Source organism: Sminthopsis crassicaudata, chromosome 3 (assembly GCF_048593235.1).
Source record: "Sminthopsis crassicaudata isolate SCR6 chromosome 3, ASM4859323v1, whole genome shotgun sequence".
NCBI classification, from domain to species: Eukaryota; Metazoa; Chordata; class Mammalia; order Dasyuromorphia; family Dasyuridae; genus Sminthopsis; species Sminthopsis crassicaudata.
In genome coordinates, this window is record NC_133619.1 from 618,842,990 (window position 1) to 618,865,855 (window position 22,866).

At 35.9% G+C, this 22,866-nt stretch overlaps 1 protein-coding gene and 1 long non-coding RNA gene across 5 annotated transcripts in view; one reads left to right on the plus strand and one right to left on the minus strand.

The window, feature by feature from the left end:
* Nucleotides 1-22,866, minus strand: part of VPS13D (vacuolar protein sorting 13 homolog D) — a 324,514-nt gene that overhangs the window by 229,256 nt on the left and 72,392 nt on the right. For all 4 annotated transcript variants that reach the window (XM_074306229.1, XM_074306230.1, XM_074306228.1 and 1 more), the window contains 11 exons: nt 19,248-19,419; nt 18,988-19,100; nt 17,647-17,856; nt 14,379-14,644; nt 13,174-13,307; nt 9,987-10,142; nt 7,880-8,105; nt 7,166-7,240; nt 6,414-6,620; nt 4,021-4,110; nt 888-1,028 (listed from right to left, as the gene is read on the minus strand). In XM_074306229.1, coding sequence (XP_074162330.1) covers nt 888-1,028; nt 4,021-4,110; nt 6,414-6,620; nt 7,166-7,240; nt 7,880-8,105; nt 9,987-10,142; nt 13,174-13,307; nt 14,379-14,644; nt 17,647-17,856; nt 18,988-19,100; nt 19,248-19,419 — 1,790 coding nt within the window. The remainder of the gene's footprint in view (nt 1-887; nt 1,029-4,020; nt 4,111-6,413; nt 6,621-7,165; nt 7,241-7,879; nt 8,106-9,986; nt 10,143-13,173; nt 13,308-14,378; nt 14,645-17,646; nt 17,857-18,987; nt 19,101-19,247; nt 19,420-22,866) is intronic.
* Nucleotides 15,420-22,561, plus strand: LOC141564132 (uncharacterized). The gene is made up of 3 exons (XR_012488582.1): nt 15,420-15,806; nt 17,564-17,623; nt 19,673-22,561. It is a non-coding gene; the product is annotated as an uncharacterized LOC141564132 (long non-coding RNA).

Genomic DNA, 22,866 nt, shown 5'->3' on the forward strand with positions numbered 1-22,866 from the left:
ACATATGGAATTGGGTACAGAAGTAGATTTCAGTCATAGACAAATAGGAAGAAAAAGAGAAAGATAAGATGAAAGAATGGGGAATAAGAGAGAGAATACATTAAGGGAAGAATTAGGCCTAAGCAAAATAAGCTCTAAGGATATAAGAAAATATAGCTCTTTTGGAGTAGCAATAAATGGACATCTGAGACACTGCCCATCAAGTGGGGAATGGCTGAATGTGTTATGATTGTGATAAAGAAATGATGAAAGGAATGATTTCAACAAATATATGAACTGATGCAGAGCATAGCAAGCAGAACCAGGAAAACAATTTACATAAAAAAAAAAAAAAAAAAAAAAGTAAAGACAGACAACTTTGAAAGGTTTAGGAACTCTGATCAAATTAATGACCAACTATGATTCCAGAGGAACAAAAACAGAAAATGCTATTCACTTTCTGAAAGAGGTAAAAGATTAGGAATACAGAATGAGACACAAATGTAGACTGATTTCCTTTTAGACACAATCAAGGAAGAAATCTGTTTTTTCCACTGACTATGTATGTTTAGAAAGAGGCTTGGGGGGAAGGAGGTGAGTTAGAAGGACAGAAGGTAAATTTTTGCTGACTGAAAAGAATAAAATTTAATCAAAAAAAAAAAAAAAAAAAAAGCAAGCTGGCTCCCTTCTATGTAGTCAGCTATGATATGAGAACAATGAAACAAAACAAAACAATGACAATAGTAGATTAGCATCACCCTGAGCATTAACTATTTCTTTGAGGGGGAGAGGGGAGGGAGTCATTCTGGATGACCTAGACTAATGTTGAGATTTGATTCACTTTACTGGGTCTTTGAGACAAAGATGAAAGCAATTTACAGAACAATGTCAATCTTCTAGATTCTTACCTATCAGTACCGAGGTGATGTTGATATCCAAACGAGGTTGGGCCTTGGCTTGCAATTTCAGTCGTGGAGGATGGAGGCGGCTGGCTGCCTGTTGTTGCCAGGATACAGAGCATGGCCATGGCTCAATAAATGGCTCCCAGCCTAAAAGAACACAGGAGATATGACATCTGTTCAACAGAAACGAAGAAATTATGGAGGAAAGCTGCTCATGAGTCCTAACAATTGTCTAAGCCAGGGTTTAGTAAAATAAAGTTGAGTTGTATAGTTCCAATTTATTTCAATGCACCATCTCTGATCACAGAACATCTGCCAGATGGCAAAAATATCTACTGTGTGTATCTACTAGTTACAGAACCACTAAGGATCTATCTACTCTGAATTTAGTAAAATATCCCAGATTCAAGTTAGATAAATAAAGCAACTGAGCTATTGTCAAAGCATTATTAAATGAAAAAAAATCTTATATTAGCTACTTTCTGAGTATGTAAACTGGATATATTTAGAAAATATTTATATCCTTCCACGAAAATTATTTTTAATACAAAATAAAAAATAACCAATTTACAAATGTGGAGGGAAAAACTATGTTCTCTAGCAGAATTCAATCTAGCGGACATTTTCTAAGACCTTGTTACACACAATATGCTATATGTTGGGGGCCGCTAGGTGGCGTAGTGGATAGAGCACCAGCCCTGAATTCAGGAGGACCCGAGTTCAAATCTGGTCTCAGACACTTAACACTTCCTAGCTGTGTGACCCTGGGCAAGTCACTTAACCCCAGCCTCAGAAAAGGAAAAAAAAAGATGCTATATGTTATGTGCCAAGTATAGAAAGAAACAAAGGAGCATGTTGTATGAAGCTTCTCTTGGAGAAATACAACAAATATGCAAAGAAAGTAAAAGAAAGAAATATGGGAAGAGAGAAAGAACTAGTAAGTGAGAGGAGACAGTAAGAAAGGCTTGACAAAAGCTATGCTAAGTTTAAAAGGAAGATAAGGATTCTGACAATGACAGATATAGAGGGAAAGGATTTTAGACATTAGGGATGAGTTGTGAAAACACAACAAAACAGGAAGTAAGAATATCAGTTTCAGGAAAAAAACCCAGTTTGGTTGAATAGAGATTGCATAAAAGAAAATGATATGAATAAGGCTTGAATCTAGTTCTATTCAACCTAAAAGTAGCAGTTTCCACCCTTTTCAAATAATTGACTTTAATGGTCTAAAATAGTTAATGTGGAGCTATATTTTTCTCAGAAAAATTATTAGCATGTACCAGCCACCTCTGATAAGAAAATACATGTGTCATCCAGTAAAAGGAGGGAAAGTTGAACTAATTCTAACACTCCAAAATAATCATTAAAAACACAAGTTCCTTTAGAAAATCTTATGACTGAGTCAACATAATACAATCTAATGAAATCACTCCCTACTTTTAGGGATTTCTAGTGGCTTTCAAAAAAAAAAAACAAAAACCTTTCCAAACTCTCCAACAAGAGTATTTAATACCTTAGAAATAACTGCTTGAGAAGAGAAAGAATGCTTTTATGTGTCAGTTCAAAGAGATGTTTTCCCTTTCTGTCAAACCACTCTAGTCTTTCATCCATGCAGAATATATTTCTTTGGAATAACAAATATGTATGTAAACTAAATACAGCACATTAGTATTTAAATATATTTATACATTTAAATATATGTGTATGTACATATAATACATATTTATATATATATAAACACATATACACAACACATGCATATAGATACACATACATGTTTGAATCAACAAAAGTGAACTCTATTCAAGCAGAAAGGGCAAAATAGATATGTATATGGTTTCAGTGGCTCTCTATCTTAGGAATTCTGTCATTTGGGAAACAATGAAAATATTTGTTTTTACGGACTATTATTCAACTAGGATAAACATAAAAAACCAAAAGCTATTCCCGAATAGAGCAGTGATCAAAGGATAGGGAGAAAAAGTTCTTAAAAGAAGAATTGCAAATTATTAACCACCATATGGGAAAATGTTCCAAATCACTAATAATAAAAGACATGCACATTGAAACAATTTTTACCTCACATCCAATAAACTGACAAATATGATAATAGATTAAAATGGTCAGTGGTGGGGGAGCTATGGCTCACTGATAAACTGATAGTGGGACTGCAAATTGGCTTAATTATTCTAGAAAGCAATGTGCAAATTATGTAAAGAAAGTCACTTAAATGTCCATATTCTCTCATCCAGAGATCCCATGGCCAGCAACATATTTCAAGCAGGTCAATAACAAAAACAAGAGCCCCATTTAAAATTAAGTGTCCATAAATTGGGCGGTTCAACAAACTGTGGTATTTATCTATAGTAGAATATTATTGTGCAAATAAAAAATAATGTAAAGAATACAGGAAAGCATAGGAAGACTGATTTGAACTCTGTCAAATGTAGAATCAAGAAAACAATATAAACAATGACAATAGTACCAATGGAGAGGACAGCAACACAAAAAAATAGAAACTGAATACTGTGAAATTACGATGGTCAAGTTTTGCTCCAAAGAAGAGATATGAGAAAGCACCATCCCTGGTTTATAGGAAGAATTTTTACAAATGCTTGTTGACTAAATAGCCTCAAAGATAGAAGATTAGGGATGTGAAATATAATAGTTTTTTTTTTTAACATGTTGCTTAGTTTTATTGAATTTTTTTTCTTCTTTTTAAATTCTTTGTGATGAAAGGTACTTCTCTAGGAGGACAAAGAAAGTATATGCTGGACAATGTAGATGTACAAAAAGTAACAAAAAATTATTAATAAAGACCCAACTAGTAATTAACAAAGCCATAGTTATGGAGGAAAAAACAGGCAGAAAGACTAACCAATACAGTTCAGTTTCATATTTCAAGATAAGCCAAACTTTAGAATTAAAATGGTTAAATTACCCCCCCCAAAAAAAATCATTCAAGTTTCTTTCAGCTATAATCAATCAAATACATTTTTAAAGATTTTCATCCAATATCTTTCTATAGCTCTGCTTTTTTTTCCCTTTTGCCTTCATTCAAAAAAAAAAAAAATGTATACTGAATGCAACTAATCCTACTATATATATATATTCTGCAAATCCCAGAATTCTCACTTACCTGACAATGCACGGTTGTAATAATCCCCTGAGAGAGTAAAATGGGCATGACCCTCAGGGCTGGTTCTCAGATGCTGCAGAAAATTCAAACCTATAATAAAAGTAACATGACCTTAATGCAATGTCAAAAGAAAAATTGCTATCAAGTTTGAAGGAAAAATACAATAAAATCTGACTAAACACCACTAAATTCCATTCTCAAAGGAATCAATTTCATTATGTATATGTATATGTTCCTATAAGAAGAAATATACATGGCCTAATATCAAACCTAAGCAAAGATAAGGAATATAGGCTACTTTTCAACACACACACACACACACACACACACACACACATTTTACTATCTTAAATTTCAGAGCCGAGGGCACAACAGAGGTTCAGCTACCAAAAAAAAAAAAAAAAAACCTATCCTCAAACGATCATTTCCATACTATGATCCAAAGCAAATGGGTCCCTTGGATAACATAAGAAAAATGATTTCTTTTAAGTTTATCCACATGATTTATTGTTTATATTCATGTTAAGAATCAAGTATCAAGACAAAAGAGAGAATCTGGCTCTATTTTTATTTTACCAGTATAAGTAATGATTTGATAGATTAGCAGAAATCAGAAAGAATAACTGAAACTCTAAGTCAAAAATATAATAGTAGCTTATGGGCAGCATTTATATAGCTCCTTCACCTTTGCAAAGCATGTTTATATATTATCTCATTTAATCAACATAACAGTCCTGGATGGTAGGTGTTATTTTTATTTCCATTTTACAGATGAGGAAATTAAGTCAGATAGATTATAAAACTGCTACTATATATCTGAATCTAGATTGGAAAATGGGGCCATAATATAGTTCCATAATCTTCCAGGAAATAACCTTATCTTATATAGAATTAATCATTTTCTCTATCTTATTTCTATTAACTATTTTATACTTCTTCTCCCCCAAAAATAATCCCCAAAAGGTCAAACTAAGAGAAGAAGGGAAAGGCAACAACTATCTGCAGTAGTAAAAACTAAAAATGATGCACTAGAGGCTACTGGAGGCTACTGATCTAGAGCAAATAAAATTGATGCCACATAAACAGTAAAGAAAATATTTTTTTAATTAAGCCATAGATTACAATATAAAGAAATAAGCTTGTCCAAATCTAGGACAGTGTTTCATCCACAGGTGCTTAAAAAACATAAGATCATGAATGCTGACTTTATTCTTTGTGGAACTTGGAGAAAAGGCAAGAAAGAAAAAAATCTGGTTCATGGGACTATCTTCTGAACTTCCTGTCTTCTGAAAGAAGCTAATAACACTAATGCATTGATAGTGCAGTTGTGAACTGATCCAACTATTCTGGTGAACAATTTGGAACTACGTTCCAATCTCTATAAAACTGTGCATTCTCTTTGCTCCAGCAATTCTAGTACTAGGTCTGTATCCCAGAGAGAACAAACAAAAGGACCTATTTGCATAAAAATGTTAATAGCAGCTCTTTTTAGAGATGATAAAGAGTTGAAATTAGAGAGGAAGCTCATTAATTGAAGAATGGCTGAACAAGTGGTGGTATATGGTTGTGACAATATAATGATGCTAAGAAATGAAAAATAGGATGGTTTCAGAAAAGCTTGGGAAGATTTATATGAACTGATTCAAAGTGAACCAAGTAGAAACAGATGATCATTATACACACTAACAGCAATACTACATAATGATCAACTATGAAATACAACTTAGTTATTCTGATCAAGACAATGATCCAAGGTAATTCCAAAAAACTTATAATGAAAAATGCTGTCCATCTCCAGAGAAAGAACTGATGGAGTCTGAATGCAGATCAAAGCATACTTTTTAAACTTTATTGTTGTTTTTTATTTTTTGTCTGAGTTTTTCTTTTGCTAATATGGAAAAGTTTTGAATGGCTGACCATGCATAATCAATATCAAATTGCTTAATTTTTCAAGGGAAAGTAAGAGAATTTGAAAATCAATTGTTTTTAGAAACAAATATTAAAAAGTTTTATTTACATATAACTGAGAAAAAAATTTAATTAGATATTTAAAAAAAAGGTCACTGAGAATTCAGAATACTACAATCATAAAAGACATATGAGAAGTTGAAAGATCAGGCATTAGCTGCATAGAAGACCTGTTGATGTAGGAGATATTTCATTCAATGAAACTGTCTATTACTGTTGAACAAAGACTAAACAACATAAGGAAACCCAAATTTTCTCCTGGAAAAACACACCAAAAAATGCTAAATTTGGTTATTCAAATTCCACCCAGTCTACCAACTTAGAAAATAAATATGAGTAATATTAAAAAAAAAAAAAAAAAAAAACAGGCCCAAAAGATTCCAAGATAACTAGGAACATTTGGGATTAATCTGATCCATACTCACGGGAAAAGGTGAGCTCTGCTAAGGGAACATCGCAATCCATGCAGTCATCAATAAAACAGATGCACACACTTTCAGCTTTAATCTCTACTCCCGATATCAATTGTGTTGGCAGAGTCCCCTGGTTATCTTTACTGTTAGAAACTTGAGAGATGGACTTTAGGGGCTCAGCATTTTTAAACAACCAAGTAGCTGCCTTTTTCAGTTGTCCTTCAAAAACAAAAACAAAAACAATCAATTCTCAGAACTCCAACAATATATAAAGAGAATGCCAAAAAGAGTTTGTCTCCAACCATCTTGGATAAGATATCTACCTTTATGCCAAAAGGAAGAAAAGAAATCACGTGATAGATAGGAACCTGATTTGTTCCAATTCCCCTTCCCTGGGGGGACAAGGGGCCTTTCTGTTTCTCTTTCCCTTATAAGCATACTCATTTCTATACCTGTTTAATCACCTCTAGAGGATTAGAAACACCATGAGGGGAGAGATCACTAATTTATCTTGGTATCTCTCTCAGCACCTAACAGAGTTCTATACACATAGTAAATATAAGAAACATTTGTTGAACATAACTGAACTGGGAAACATTTAAACAAACGGAAACAAAAAGATCAAGGACTATGCTCACAAAACAAGACTGAACTAAAAATCTACAGATTTTTACAACTCTGTGATCTTAAATGAAATTCATAGAGTTCTAGGAGGGAGCCTACTATCCAAATGAAAAATGAAACAAATTTCTCATTTAAATTACCTTGACACATCAAAAGAGCTCGGCGACAATCTTCCATACTAAAGCCCAGTTCTTGCAGTCGGGCCAGTTGTAACTCTAGAAAAGTATAGATATTATAAATGCAACTTTTTCTAAGACCAATCAATCATAACAAGAAAAATTCCAAAAATTCTCACTAACTCATTACTTTTAACAAAAAACAATCTCTAAACTAAGTTTATGTTAAATATGACTTTTTTTTTCTTACTGTAATGTTAAAGAAAATTCAAGATTCTGTAACTTATGTTATGTGTAAATATACGTAAGGAGATTTCAAATTTTGTTCCATTTGCATATGTGTAGATAAGTGTGTATATACATATATATGTAAATAAAATTTTGAATCTCCTTAACACAAAGAAAGCATGATAAAAGAAGAAAAGGTCATATTCAATATAAACCCTCAGTGTGAGAAGAAATTCTAAATTTCTCATTCTTGATTGATACATTATATATACATATATACTGTATATCACAGAGACACACACATACATACATTTAATAGCATACACACACATTCTTTGGAAGAAAATATAGGACCTGCTTGTAAAGCTTGGGGACATTTATAAAAGTAACAGTAACAGAGCATAAAATTTCAAATTAAAGTTCTCTATACTTGTACAAAAGGAATACTAAAGGTTACCAAATGATGGAGTGGATGGGGTACAAAGGGCTAGCTCTTCATTAACCACCTACCTAGGAGAGGGTCTAGAGTATGCCTGGGGCTGTCCCTGGTTTCAGGGATCACTGAGGTCTCACTGCTTCGAGAAGGCCCTGGAAGGTGACTACTGGCGGAGGCTGCCTCCAGTACTGCCGAATCTGGCACTGCAACACTAGCCTGCTCCGGGATGGATTTTGCAATGGCCAAAAACAGCTGAACATCATTGTAGGAGAGTCTGATGTCCAGGCTTTGTAAATGAATCTAGCAAAAAGAAAATAAGGTTATTTATTTTTCTAAAGGACGCATTTGAGTATCTTACTTCAAGTGGAAATTTATTGCTTTACATTTCAAATCCTCTCATGTTTTGCTATACAAGTGGCCATGGTTTTTTCCTCATTTATTCTATATTTAAGCCTTAAGTCAAATATATATATATATATATATATATATATATATATTTTTTTTTTTTTTAAAGGATACATTTGGCTGGGTTTCTTCCTCTCACACAGGCATAACTTTTATGAAATCTTGCCACACCAAAAGTTAACATGGCCAAAGCAAAAGATGACATTTTTCAGTCTATGAGTGGCAGGCTGCCAAGAACTTTGAATCAGAAATTATTTCTGAGATAGGAAACCCCAGATCTGAAATCCAAGGGTCATACAGCTATCATTTACTACAAGTAACACCTATAATTTCATCAGTGTGTGTTCTCACTGTATCAGCACAGATCATCCTTCCACTAAATGTTAATGCATGGAGAATCTTTGTGAATTGATGAAACCATTCATCATCTAATTCTAATGACCTTGTTAAGTTTCTCTTTACCTATCACATACTAGCCTTATTAGTCAGGTAAGAACTACCAAAACTTATCCTCCACTGTCCTGGTTGTCAAGAGCCTGGACAAATGCTGATGTGGGATACATCATGTCAAGTGAAAAATACTAATGTGTATTTCCAAAGAAGGGAATTACAGTAAAATTCCAGTAACTTAGTATGAGACTAAAAAAGAATCTTTTTGAAAAAAATAATCAAGAAAATGAACAGCATAAATGGAAGAGCTGCCTCATCTCCTTGAACAATCCTTCTCACTGAAGCAAGAGAGATGCTGTAACCTGGCAACACTAAGTGATCTCATTTTACTCAGAATCTTCAAAGTGATTTTTACTAAAACAACCCACCTAGAAGGCAAACCCCAATGTGCCACAAATGAAACAGGCCTAAATACACTAACATCTATTTTTTTCAAAAACTTTGTACAGATAAAATTTGTGACTGCCATGTGTATTTTAAAAACACACTTAGTGACAACTGCTAAGATGCTTAGATATGGTTTATTTTTCCTCTCTGAGATCCTTTCAGACTAAGAAACAGACGAATTTATCCAGTAATACAAGACTCTTTTCTTTTTTCCCAACAGCTTATGGCTTAAACGAACGAACTACTCCTGTCCCCTCCCTCCTCATTCAATTGTGGTATGCACCCAAATACTATGTGGGCAATTATTTTTTAAAGTCTAGAGAAACAAAACACTTAAGAGTGGTTCCTTACTATCAGATCTGACATTTAAGACCCTTAATTAATCTGCTCCACTTTCTCTCTTTATTCCCCAACAAGCAATCTGCTCCCATCAGGCTGGTCTCTTTATCAGTCTCCACATACACAATGCCATTCCTGCCTCCGTAACTTTGAATATAATGCTCTTCTGAATGGGAATGCCCTCTCCTCCTCCTTGCCTAGCCAAATCCTAGCTATCATTCCAGGTCCACCTCAAGTCCCAGCTATTTCATGAAACCCAATACTCTTATCTAGTCCACAGTGATCTCTTTCTTCCTTAAAACTCTTAACGTACTCATTTGTCTGTTCCACATAAGAGGATACTTCTTTTTCTATTGCCTATTACCATTCCCTAAGTTGTTTGTGATCTTACATTTGATATCTTCAACAAGACTGTAAAGGCTTGAATTCAGTCACCATTATTTAATGTTCACTATGTCAGAGGCTAATCCTTCTTTTGGACAATCTGCCTCAGCAGTTAGCAGAACCCTAGCTGTATGCAGAAAGCATTCAGTAAATAACTGTTGAATGGATTTGACAACACATGGAGTATTCAGCATCTACCACTTTTTCCAGCATTACCTCCAGGATAGGGGGAAAATCTTCACTATTGAAGGCATCCATCAACCCAGAGCTGTTTTGATAAGATGAATTTCCCACCAGCTCAATTTGAATTTGTACTGGATCAACAATGGAGAGAGCTGTGTCCTGCTCATTCCCCAGACGGCACGAAAACACCTAGGAATGAAAATGTAGGGTGGGAAGCATTATAGACTGAGATTATAGGAGAGCAGCCACTGGAGACAGGTTGGGGTTTTGCATTTCCTAGAGTCTTTCCCTGCTGTAAAACTAAACCAATATCTTTATCTTGCTTATGGATGAGAGAGGGGAAAGAAGAGCCTCACTAACTTTAGTCTCCCCTTTGCTCTCCTTTTAGCATTCTCCAGAGTTGCTGAAAAATGTGTTAGCAAGGGCCTTTGTTAGATTCAGAAACAGCTCATTACATTCTCTTTGTAAATTCTCCCTGAATGACGGGCCAAGGGGATCTTAGAATTCAGATCCAAGTACGCTGTCCGAAGAATCAAGCTGAAAGGGGCTTCCAGGGTTGAAAGGAATCTCAAATATTCTGCCACGCAGTGTTCCTAAGACTTTGGGACAGGAAAGCTTCCCTTTTCCTTTTTTTCTCCAAGAGCTGCTGCTACACAAAGCCCAATTGTACCTGACAGTTCATTCATCAATCACCAAGATACCTCATTCAAAGCTGGCATTGTAGTGGCTTGGAAAGCAGATGAATTTATGCAATTTCATTATCAACTCACATAAAACCACACAAATATGCAAATCCCCAGTTCCCATTCTCAAACTAGGTCTGAAACTTAGGGAAGGGGGGAAGGGGAGGAGGGAAGTAAGGAAGGGATGAGAACAAGTAAAACCTCCCCAAAGATCCTATTCATTTGTATCTGGCAGCAAAGCACTGTCTCTCCTACCCTCCCTCTTCTCCCCCCCCCCCCGCCCAAAAAAAATTAATGCTGCCAGTGGAAATAGATTCTATCTTCTTTTCACAACTAGTACTATAAAAAGATATTAAACCTGAGGTTAGAAAGGATCTTCTTACACTTACTTATTAATAACATGATCATGAGCAAATTCATTAGGATTTCTGAGTCTCATTTTCTTTAACTGAAAAGTGGGATGAATATCAACACCACCTACCTCATGAGGCTGTAAGGAGGCTCAAATGATATAATGTTTGAAAAGTACTTTGCAAATTTTAACAAGTAAAATAAATATCTGCTATTATTATTGAATAACTGCTAAGCAATACTCTAAGAAAAAAGAGCCTAGAAAGGAAAAGAAAGAAGGGGACTTAGCCATTGATTAAACTCTTAGCCAGGGTTTTTCAACCTGGGGTTCATGAACTTGAAAGGGAAAAAGGTACATCTTTATTTACCTAGAACTAGTTTCCTTTACAATCCTTTATATTTAATTTCATGCATTTTTAAAGGTTGTTCTTATGTCCAAAGGGCTATAGAACTTTGCATACCCTTTGATCCAGCAGTGTCTTTAGTAGGCCTATATCCCAAAGAGATCTTAAAGGAGAGAAAGGGATACATATGTGCAAAAATGTTTGTGGCAGCCCTTTTTGTAGTGGTAAGGAACTAGAAACTGAGTGGATGCCCATCAGTTGGGGAATGGCTGAATAAATTATGGTATATCAATGTTATGGAATACTATTGTTCTATAAGAAATGACCAGCAGGATGAATACAGAGAGGCCTGGAGACACTTGAACTTTACATGAGTAGAGCCAGGAGATCATTATATACAGCAACAAAATTATGTGATGGACATGGCTCTTTTCAACAATGAAGTGATTCAGATCAATTCCAATAGATTTGGATGAAGAGAATGCATCTGACCCCAGAGAGAGGATTTGGGAACTGAGTGTGGATCACAATTTAGTATTTTCACCTTTTGTTGTTGTGTGCTTGGTTTTTTTTCCTCTCATTTTTTTCTTTTTGATCTGATTTTTCTTGTGCAGCATGATAAATGTGGAAATGCATTTACAAGAACTGCACACGTTTAACTTATATAGAATTACATGCTCTCTAGGGGAGAGGGGAGAGGAAAAAGGAGGGAGAAAATATGAAATACAAGGTTTTGTAAGTGTTAATGTTGAAAACTATCTTAACATGTATTTTGAAAAATAAAAAGCCATAAAAAAATTAAAAGGTTATTCTGACACTTTAACTGATGACATGAAAAATAAATAAATAATAATAACAACAAGGCCTAACACTTCTCTAGCACTATGTGCCAAGCTCTCTGCTGAGTCCTTTATAATTATTATACCATTTAATCTTCACAACAATCTCCTGAGGTAGGTGTTATTATTATCCCCATTCTACTGTTGAGGAAGCTGAAACAATCAGAAGCAAAGTGACTTGCTTGGTGTCACACAGCCAATAATATCTGGATTTGAATTCAGATCTTCCTGACTCCAGGCCCAGTCCACTGTGCTGCCCAGCTCTAATCAAATCTCCTGATATTGGGAAGAAAGAAATCCTAAAGAGCAGTGATCTAGAAATGGTACAACCAAATGTCTCCCCTATTTGCCCATCCCCAGAGTCTAAAACACTACTTTTAGAAAGTCTTTTCTTGAGGTTCAGGATATCTTTCTAAAAGCTGCTCTTTTAAAAAATGCAATTCCTAATACCTGCCCAGAAGATCTAGCAGCACATAGGCATTGGGCCTTCCAATGACAACCCATTTTCTATCAGCTGCCAATCCAGAAGCCAATCCCTTGAAATCTCCTCACTGCTGAATGGCAGTTTTTGATATTCAGCAATTTCTCCCCTCCTTCCCTTGCCTTTTCCTTCTGACTGAAAGGCAGGAAAGTGGAGCTATAAACTCCCCCCAAAGCCTTCTTTTAGACAAGACTTTGAACTTGCAGATAATCCTCCATTTAAAAACCTTTGCTTTGTTTTGATTTCACAAAACAACATGCTTCCTAGTCCTCCCCTAAGTGTACCTCCATTTTTGAGTTTACTTTTTTGTATTCATTATTTTTGCCCATTAGATTGTAAGCTCTGTCTTCCTTTTTTCTTACTTGCATCCCCAGCACTTAGCCCAGTGCAGCATGTATCAGGCCCTAAATAAATGCTCAGTAATTGAATTGATTCAAATTGTTTTAAATGAAAACATTCTCGTCCAGAGGCTCCTGTACTGAGTTGAGCATGTATCATTCAGGGCACATCATGTTTTCTCACCTCAATTCCAAACAGACTTCCAGAAAAAGGGCGATCCACAAATCTGGGCTTATAGGTGAGCACTGTAGTTCCTTTTAAAATGATGGCATTAGTATCAAAGCAGGACATATCTTCAACTACCACAAATTCAGTGCCTAAAAAAGACAGCATCAGTTAAAATCCAAAAGCTGAAGAGCTACCCAGTTTAGTCAGGAAAGGAGCCAGTCCTTCTAACTAAACAATTCACCAGAAAAACAAAACAAAAAAAAAAAAAAACATTAAGCATCAAGATTTGCTCTCCAGAAGGCAGGCATTATATTTCATCCTAATTATAAGCCAATCCTTTGACTGCAACTAATAGTAGCTGACCCCACAAGAATATTTTATAGGTTGAGCACAGCTGAAAACAGTCATTCCTTCACAAAAACTATTAAAGTCAGATATTTGAAGGACTTGAGGTATTGTAGAAATACACAAGATGGGGAGAAAAAGAGTCTATTAAAGAAGGTAGAGAAAGCATACAAAGACTCTCCACTTTGCTAATAAATCCTGCACTGCCTATGTAGTTAGTTGCTCATGATCATTATAAAACTGTAGACCTATTTTGAAAGACATTTCTCAAATGAAGAGATGTGAGGAAGACAATTTCCAGCTCATCTGCAAATAACAAGTATAATTGAGCTTCATACAATGATTGTGCTTCAGAAAGGACAGAGTTAAAGGTACAAAGCTGAAAAACAACAAAAACAAAACCTTTTATAAATGACAAAACCTTTTGTAAAGCAAAACATCTTCCTCAGATTGATCTGCTTTGTAAATCTAGATTTGCACATTCTGATTTACTTAAAGCTCAGTACACTTAAATAAAGCTTTAGAATGAGCAAACTAGACCCAATTAGCATGGAACACTTTGACCCCAGTGCTTAAGCAGGGCCTTGATATCAAGTGATCTCATGAGAATGAGGTGCCATCCTTTGGTTGCTAAGCAGTAATATTAACTTTTTAGCCCCATGTTCAGCTGAAATCAAAGACCATATAAGCAAACTATATTTCTACAAGGACTGCATATATCCAAGGGTACACATAACCAAATTCCATAGGTTACTGTGACAAAGTTACAGAGAAAATAGTCTATAAAAAATGGATTGGGGTCCTAGAGATCACATTAAGAATCAATAAACTGCATCTGATTCAGTTCAATATGGAGACCTGCCACATATGCTCACCTGTTACATTGACCTTGACTTCCAGGTGCCTCTCTGTAGATACAGGCAGAGAAGACCGCTTTGTAACTACCCCACTTTTCACTGTTTTGGGAAACACTGTTGTTTCACTGTTATAGTTACGTTGGCGTGAAGGAGTTACACTGTCTTGTTTCTTGACATCACTGGGAGTATGGAGAAAATCGTGGACCAGCAGTAGCCAGTCAAATATGAGGAACACTCGGAGGTTATTGAGAACTACCGTAAAACAGGAAGAGTCCTTGGTGGATCTAGAGGAAAAGGAAGAGAAAAAAAGGACAAAAAAGAAACAAAGAACTATGTCATTTCCATTTGATATTTTCCTCATTAGCTTTGTCTAGTCTAGTATTCCAATGTTTTCTAAACCAAGAAGATCAAGTATTAATAAACAGAGCAAAAGAACTGTAACAACAGAATCAGTCTCTAGCTAATCATTTTTATACTATAAAAGTACAATAATGCAATTGTCTAGTCCAGGATTGCTAACAAAGTATTTGGTCTCCTTAGTGACTGAAACATTTTCCTTCACTGACCCCACGTTAAAATGGAAGACATGGCTAGATGAAATATAAACTGGAATAAAACAAATGTCTCTAGATTTCTTGGCCTAAAGAAGAAAGTACAAGCAACAGGATGAAGTCAGAGAAGGCTGAGATACGAGGGAAGGAGTGGGGATGAGGAAAAAAAGCACCACAGCCCCACAATTCCAGACCTACGTTGGATGTCTAAGAGGACCCTAGTACTGGCCTCAGACCAACATGTGCTGAAGGAGGGTGGGTGTGTTAGGGTGTGCAGGAAAAGAAGTGAATGCATGCTTAGGAAATCCTTACAGAGACATGCCAGGTAACAGTGGCCCCACCCCTCTAAAAACAGGAGTTTCCTTTGAGTGAAACATTACCCTCTGCAAGCTGCTCCTAGAAAAGGTAATGCTCAGTGTCTCCACCCACGGCTACTGCTATTAATTCAAAAGAATCTGACTTGAGGAGGTGGCCATAATTGGTTTCTCTAGCCTCTCTGGGGAAATCTGGCTTGCTGTTTTCAAAAAAGGACAGAACAATGAATGTCTCCCTTCACACAGACCCAGCATTTATCACAAACATTTTCCCTTTTGTCAGAGAGAAAAAATGCTACCCTTAGTGAACTTTTTCCACCCCATTTTGAATGCAAATTGAGAGGGCTAGGCACTTAATTTGATGATCTAGAATGTCAAAGTGTGTCTGATCCTCTTTGCTGGAAAATATTTCAAGCATTTAAATACTGTGAACCAATTTATATTTGACACACACATCACAGCTAGGAAATCTCAACAGAGGGATAATTCTTCTGTGCGAAGCTTCTGCACTCTGAAGTTACAATCAAGATGGCATTTAACCCCCTCACCACCAGGGGTATTTGTTTTCAGCAAAAGCCAAGGTAAGACTTAACCATTCAGTTCTAGGAATTTGTGATCCCAAAGGAGATAATATTCAGTCCAGAAAAATAATGCTTCGAAACTCCCTATTAGTGTGTGTGTGTGTGTGTGTGTGTGTGTGTGTGTGTGTGTGTGTGTGTGTGTATAAAATGGGAGGGGGGGGGGGGGGGCTGGCTGGTAGGATAAATGTTAAAGTACCAGATCCAATGACCTTAAAGAAAAAGTCCAAAGGTAGCTATAGTCTACATATGGACACAACATGCTCAAACCACTTTCTAGCCCAATCTTGCTTGTTTTGTTTGAAACAAATATCAACTACACATCAGAATCACCTTATCTGATTTCATCAATTCAACGAACAAAATTAAAGTGGGGTCTGGTAAATGAACTGAACCACAAACGCCCACAAAAAAATGTTTTAGAGCTTTACTTGCATTTATAAATTAAGCACTATGCATGCCAAACGCCATACTTGTTACCACGCTTGACAATGGCTGGCCTAGAATGAGTGTTTAATAGTTCTTCATTCATTCTTTCATTCAGGACATAGAATGGCTACAACCTCTGGCCTGAAATTACCTGTAGGCAAAGGAATTCATCTATATAGCTAGAGCAAATTCATATAAAAACAATTCATCACTGTCACCATCACCACTACCACAACCATCAAAACTCTTAGGGATCCTATGCTACTTAGACACTATTTCTCTCATAGGAAGGAATATATCTGTTGGCTGACCACACTTAAAAATTTCAAAGCACTAATACGTTTGCTAGCAATGAGTCTCAGGAGTATCAATACTCTTAGGGACATGCCACATCATAATTTCCTCCAAAATGCATACATACTTGCAGCCTGATTTCTTTTCAGTCACACCTAAATTCTTTCAGTCTATATATAAAACATATTGATGGTACAGAACTCTGGCAGGAGATGGGGAAAATGATAGGTTTGTTTATATGTGAAGAACTGAGGCATTTTACTCTTTACTTTTATTTCAATTATTTGTATATGATTTTCTTCTTGAATCTGAATGATTTGCTTTAAATGATTCTACATGTATAGAGATGGTTTGAAAAAGGAGTAGGTAGGTTTATGACGATGGCTCAATTCTCATTTTCTAAAACCTCTATTAAAGCAAAAGAAAAAAAATCAAGAGCGACATCTACTGGTAAATAATTCTAATTGCAAGTATGAATACAGATAGTAAAATAAAATCACAACACAGTGAATTCTAGATTACTAGGTCTTAGAAACTGATAAGCTAGGAGATGTGAATTGGAAGGAAAAGTCAAACATAAACTAAATGTGTCCTACATAAGAGACCATGTAAACAGAGCTGCCACAAAATGAAATAGTTAAGTAAGAAGCAGCAAGTTTAGGGAGAAAAAAGAAGCTAAGTGGTCTAGTTAATAGAAGGCTAGGCCTAGAAGTCAGGAAAACCTGGATTTAAATGTGGCCTCTTAATGAGACTATTAGCAAGTCAGGTAATCTCTTCTTGCCTCAATTTCTTCATCTATAAAATGGAAATAATAATGGTCTCTACTTACATGGGTTGCTAGGATCAAATGAATACACTGGTATTATAATAATAATGTGCCAAATTTTAATCACATTGAGTTTGAACAGCAACTTGATATATGAATAAAAGAATCAGAGTTGGAGGCCTTGGGTTCAAATGCTGACCTTTCTTCCTCCTACCATTCAAGTTTCTATCAGTAAGTTAATTGTCCATTTCTCTGTTTCCCAATTCCATAGGACACCATTCAGGGAGATTACAACAGAGATCCTGCATCTAATCCCTTGCCATCACAAAAGGTAACCAGAGTTAAAAAGTTTACCTGAAATGCAACTCAATCTGAATCGATCCTTGAGTTGTGCTATTCTTCGAGGGCTGAAAGATGCAGTTGAACACATTTGGCATACCAGGACTTGTCTTCTGCCCAGCATAGCGGGTGTCAAAAGCCATCATGGAGTGGGAAACCAGGTTTATGGATTTAGTTTGGTTGGAAAAACTCTCAAAAAGCAGCTTGCATTTCTTAAAGTCAAATCTGAGGAAACACACATAAATCAAATAAACTATTAGGTATCATTTTTCTAGTTCCTACACACAAAAAGTTAACTGTAACATCAATATAGAATAAGGATAAGCAGGTTAGGCAGATAGCAAGCCCAATAGCCTCAGACTTGCTTGCTTCTACCATTGATTTTTTGGTAGCCTCAAACAAATGATTCCTAAGTTAGAAAAAAAGATGTCAGAAGGGGCCTACTTCAATCTGAGACTGAATAGAAACCCCTCAAGGCTCTGGTCTGTTTGCCAAAAATGTCTTTCTCCACAGGAATATAATGAAAATTTAATCACAAATTCATTATATTCCAAATGTATTTGCATTCAAATTACCTACTGGAATTTTAAAATGCTAAAATAACAAAGATTCAAAGGCTGTCATGCATATAATGCTTTAAAATTTATAGAAGGGCTTCCTTTGTGAGGAAAAGATTACAGGAGAGGAAACTCTAATGCTTCCCTCTAGTCACCCTATGTGGGACTCTAGTATTGAAACTGAGGCCTGATCCCAAGTTTAATCCACACCATTAACTCCATGTAGCCTCTCCAGCTGCCACATCCCTTAAATAAGCCTGGGTTGGTAATTGTACCAAATGGTGCATAAAAATATTTAGGAAGATCATCAGTCACATGTGACATTCCACACAGTGAGACCACCTCCTTACCAGGGGCTGGGACTGACTATATAGGAGCAGGGAATTCTTTCTGCCTCTGTCCCAGTTTCTGGTCCTCTATCTATAATTCTGGAACTCCTGCATCTTTTCTAAAGGGCCATTATGACTTATTAAGAAAAATAAACCAAAAAATGGAAAAATGTAAACAAAAATGACATTGACTTAACATTAATACAACATCCACTGAGAGATGGAAAAGGGACAAGGTACAGGGAGCTGCCTCCAGGCTCCTAATCTTCTTGACTTATATATACTGCTTTTGACATGAAAGGGCAAATTTACAGACCAGAAGTCCCCTAGCAGGAAAATCACAGAGTCAGCCACTTGGGTTCAACTCTGACCTCATTAGTACCATCTTCCAATCATTTAAGCTAAAAAGCACAGGCCATGTCAAACTGTACATGAACACAAGTCAGTGGCAAAAGGCCATTTGAGCCTACCTGGCCAAGGATCCAGCCCCTTCTTTTCCTTTTTTGTCTTTAAGTTCTAGACTGACATTCACCATGTCAATGAGGAAACACATGCAAGTGTAGACTTCACCACTCAGCACAGTCTATAAAGAAAAAATGCTAATCAGTCCAGAGCAATGACATCTCAAAGATTTTCAGGGAAAAAATAACAAACCAATGTACTGTTCCCCCTTCTGTTCTTGGGGTAATGTGAAGGAAGCATTTGGAGAGCAACAAAGGGTTTCACTCACAAGTATTCTGGGGTCTTGTAAGTCATAAGGACGCATAAATTCCTCAATGGGCTCTCCAAGATTGTTTTCCAGTAAACCACGAATCAGCTTATATTTACATAAATCCAATGAACAGTGAACTGAGGACAGGTTGCCATGAATGGATATGTCTGGCACTGTATGACTTATTTCCCTAAAAAAGAAAAAAAAGACAGCTATTGTTAGCAAGTTCTGGTATTTGTGCATGGCAGAACACAGACCCACCAGCTGTAGAATTTTTGGGGTTTCACCTGACTAATGACATTTCTCATAGAATCACAGACTCTTCGTATAGAAACACCCTGATTTGTAGGGGAAAAGCTGGGATGGGCAATGGTAGTGAGAGCGGGACAAATTTAAGTGTTAGGTGATAAATGCTGTGTAAACACATATATGTTAAATTACAGAATGAGAACAAAAGAGGAAGAGCAAGCAAAAGCCTGGGAATGAAAGAGCACACACACAACTAAGTCTGACATGGTGAAGTCTCGAGTCTTTTCCATTCTTTGGCATCGGCATCTCTGAAGAAAGGATGTTACCCATCTCCCCATAGTTTTCAATATTCATTTTTTATAAGATTTTGAGTACCAAATTTTCTATCCTTCCCATCCCTCCTATCTAAGATGTCAAGGAACAAGATATACATATTTCACATTAATCAAATTGTAATAGAAGAAACAGAAAAAAAGGAAGTCACACACAAAAAAGTTAAAATAGGCATGCTTCAGTTTGCATTCAGACTCTATAATTCTTTCCTGGATGTGGACAACATTTTCCATGAGTCTTTTGGAAAGGTCTTGGATCATTGTACTGCTGAGAAGTGTCAAGTCAATCATAACTGCTCTTTGCACAATGTTGCTGTTACTGTTACAGTCATGTCCTAGTTCTGCTTGCTTCACTTTGCATCAGTTCATGTAAGTCTTTCCAAGTTATTTTTAAATCTGTCTGCTCATCATTTTTTATAGCACAGTAATATTTTACATACATTCATATGTCACTATTTGTTCAGCCATTCCCTAACTGATAGGCATCCTCTCAATTTTCAATTATTTGCTACCACAAAAAGTTCCTATAAATATTCTTGCCCATGTGGGTCCTTTTCTCTTTTTCATGTTTTCTTCAGAATACAGACCTAGGAGCAGCAGTCCTAAAAACAAAATGTTTACATAACTTGACTATCCTCTGGGCATAGTCTCAAATTGCTTTTCAGAATGGTTGGATCAATTCATAATTCCATCAATAGTGCATTAGTGTTCAGATTTCCCTACAGCTTCTCCAACATTTATCATTTTCCCTTTTTGTCATATTAGCCAATCTGATAGGTGTGAGGAGGTACCTCAAAGTTGTTTTAATTTGCATTTCTCTAATCAAGAGTGATTTAGAGCATTTTTTATATGACTATAGAAACTTTTCATTCCTTTATTTGAAAAGTGGCTGTTCATATTCTTTGCTCATTTATCAACTGGGGAATGACTTGTATTCTTATAAATTTTATAAAATGAGAGCAAAAGTAGAAGAGCAACTGTAAGACTTTTCTCTGCCAAAAAATAATGCTTCAAGCTGGAGTTTGACATACGCTTTCCGATGCTGTCTTTTTATTAGTGAGTGAGGATGGTTTGCTAATATTCGGTAGTTATTACAGTTTTTGTAACCCCATCAAGTGACTCTGTTTCTGCTCTCCTGTGACTGTGTTAACATTTGACTGTTGTATGTACCTTAAAGCCAAGTTCAGTAACTATGCACCTGTAACCAAGCTTTTGGGCTTACAGAATCGTTTGTTGTATAAAGGAAAAATTTTAAATGTTCAAAGCGTTGTTGCAAAAGTTACGAGTTACATCTAAATTTTTTTTTTTTTGCCACAAACGGTGTTATAACGAATGCTTGCTTAGTCAGCGCAAAGAGACTAAACAAGGATAAAAAAATTTTAACAGTGCAGAATTCACCATCATGTCATTGCCTTGATTCTAAATGTCTGTGTCCCAAGATGCAAAAGAAGTCAGTGGCTTTTAACTGTTTACAAATAGAATGTGATTGTAAAATGTACAGGTTGGTTGTGTTTGAATTATGAAATTTCTTCAGATATTAATAAATCATAACATTCTGGGTGCTCAGCAAAAAAAAAAAAAAAAAAAGTGGAAGAGCAAGCAGAAGCCTGGGAATGAAAGAGCACACACACACACAAAACTAATTCTGACATGGTGAAGTCTCGAGTCTTTTCCATTCTTTGGTGTCGGCATCTCTGAAGAAAGGACATTACCCATCTCCCCATAGAAGAAAGGATGTTACCCATCTCCTCATACACACATAGTTCCATATGTATCTGAGAAATCAGGCTTTTATCAACAATACTACTACTACTACTAGGCTGCATTCCAAAGACATGAAAGAAGAGGGAAAAGGATTTATATATATAAAAACATTTATATCAGCACTTTTTGTGACAGCAAAGAATTGGAAACTGAAGGGATTATCCTTAACTGAGGAAATGCTGAACAACTTGTAGTAAATGACTGTGATGGAATGCTATTGTGCTGAAAGAAATAGCAAGGAGGAAGATCTCAGAAAAACTTGAGAAGAGTTATATGAACTGACACAAAGTAAAGAGAGCAGAACCAGGAAAATAATGTATACAGTAATAGCAATATTATAACAATGATCAATTCTAATAGACTTAGCTACTCTGATCTATATTCAATTCCAAAAATATTATCATTCCAGAAAGAGAACTGCAAGTGTGGATTGAAGCTTTTTTTTTTTTTTTAACTTTTTGTTGTTGTTGTTGTTGTTTTGGGGGCAATTTTTTTGTTTCTCTGTTGTAAGAAGTCAGTAGAGCACAAGTAGTTTACCATCACAGATACAGTGCTAGATGAAGAGCCTATAAAATGTCACCTCCATCAGTAGTCACATGACTGCAGGCAAGCCATGTCAGTTCCCTGAGTTCCAGACACCAACGAATCATCAATCCCTGACATTCTGACCAATGTTGGTCACCGAAGATTACAATACTGAGGCAGCATGGAACAATGGAAAACACCCACGTGCGTGTGTGCACATGTGCACGCGCACACGTGAGCGCACACACACACACAGTCAGAGGACCCTCAAGCAAGTCCCAGGTCTGCCATTCCCCAGCTGCAGGACTTTGGCCAAGTCATTTAATCTCATTTTCTCCTATAGAGAAAAATGATAATAGCTAAATCTAACAGGATTGCTCAAAAGCTAAAAATCACTCTGCAACCTTCAAAGTATTATGTAAATATTACTAATAATAATTAAATCTAGTATCAGATATCTAAGTAAGTTGTCATTACTAATTTCATTAAAACAAATGAGAGAGTGTCTATATTTTAGATAATTAGAACAGCTGGCCATGTATTTGAAGAAAGTATGATAGAAATGAAAACAAAAGGCTTAATTTCTAAATAATGAAGCTCTTGCATGACAGTTAAGTCAGTAAAACAAAATACGAACAGTGCCAACTATAACTGAAAATCACCCAAAGATCGTTTGAATAACAGAAAAGAATGAATCACATAACTTCCTAAGGAGAGAGGTGAAATTGTGTTAGTAACCCAGAGAAACTGAGAAAATGTTAGTAAGT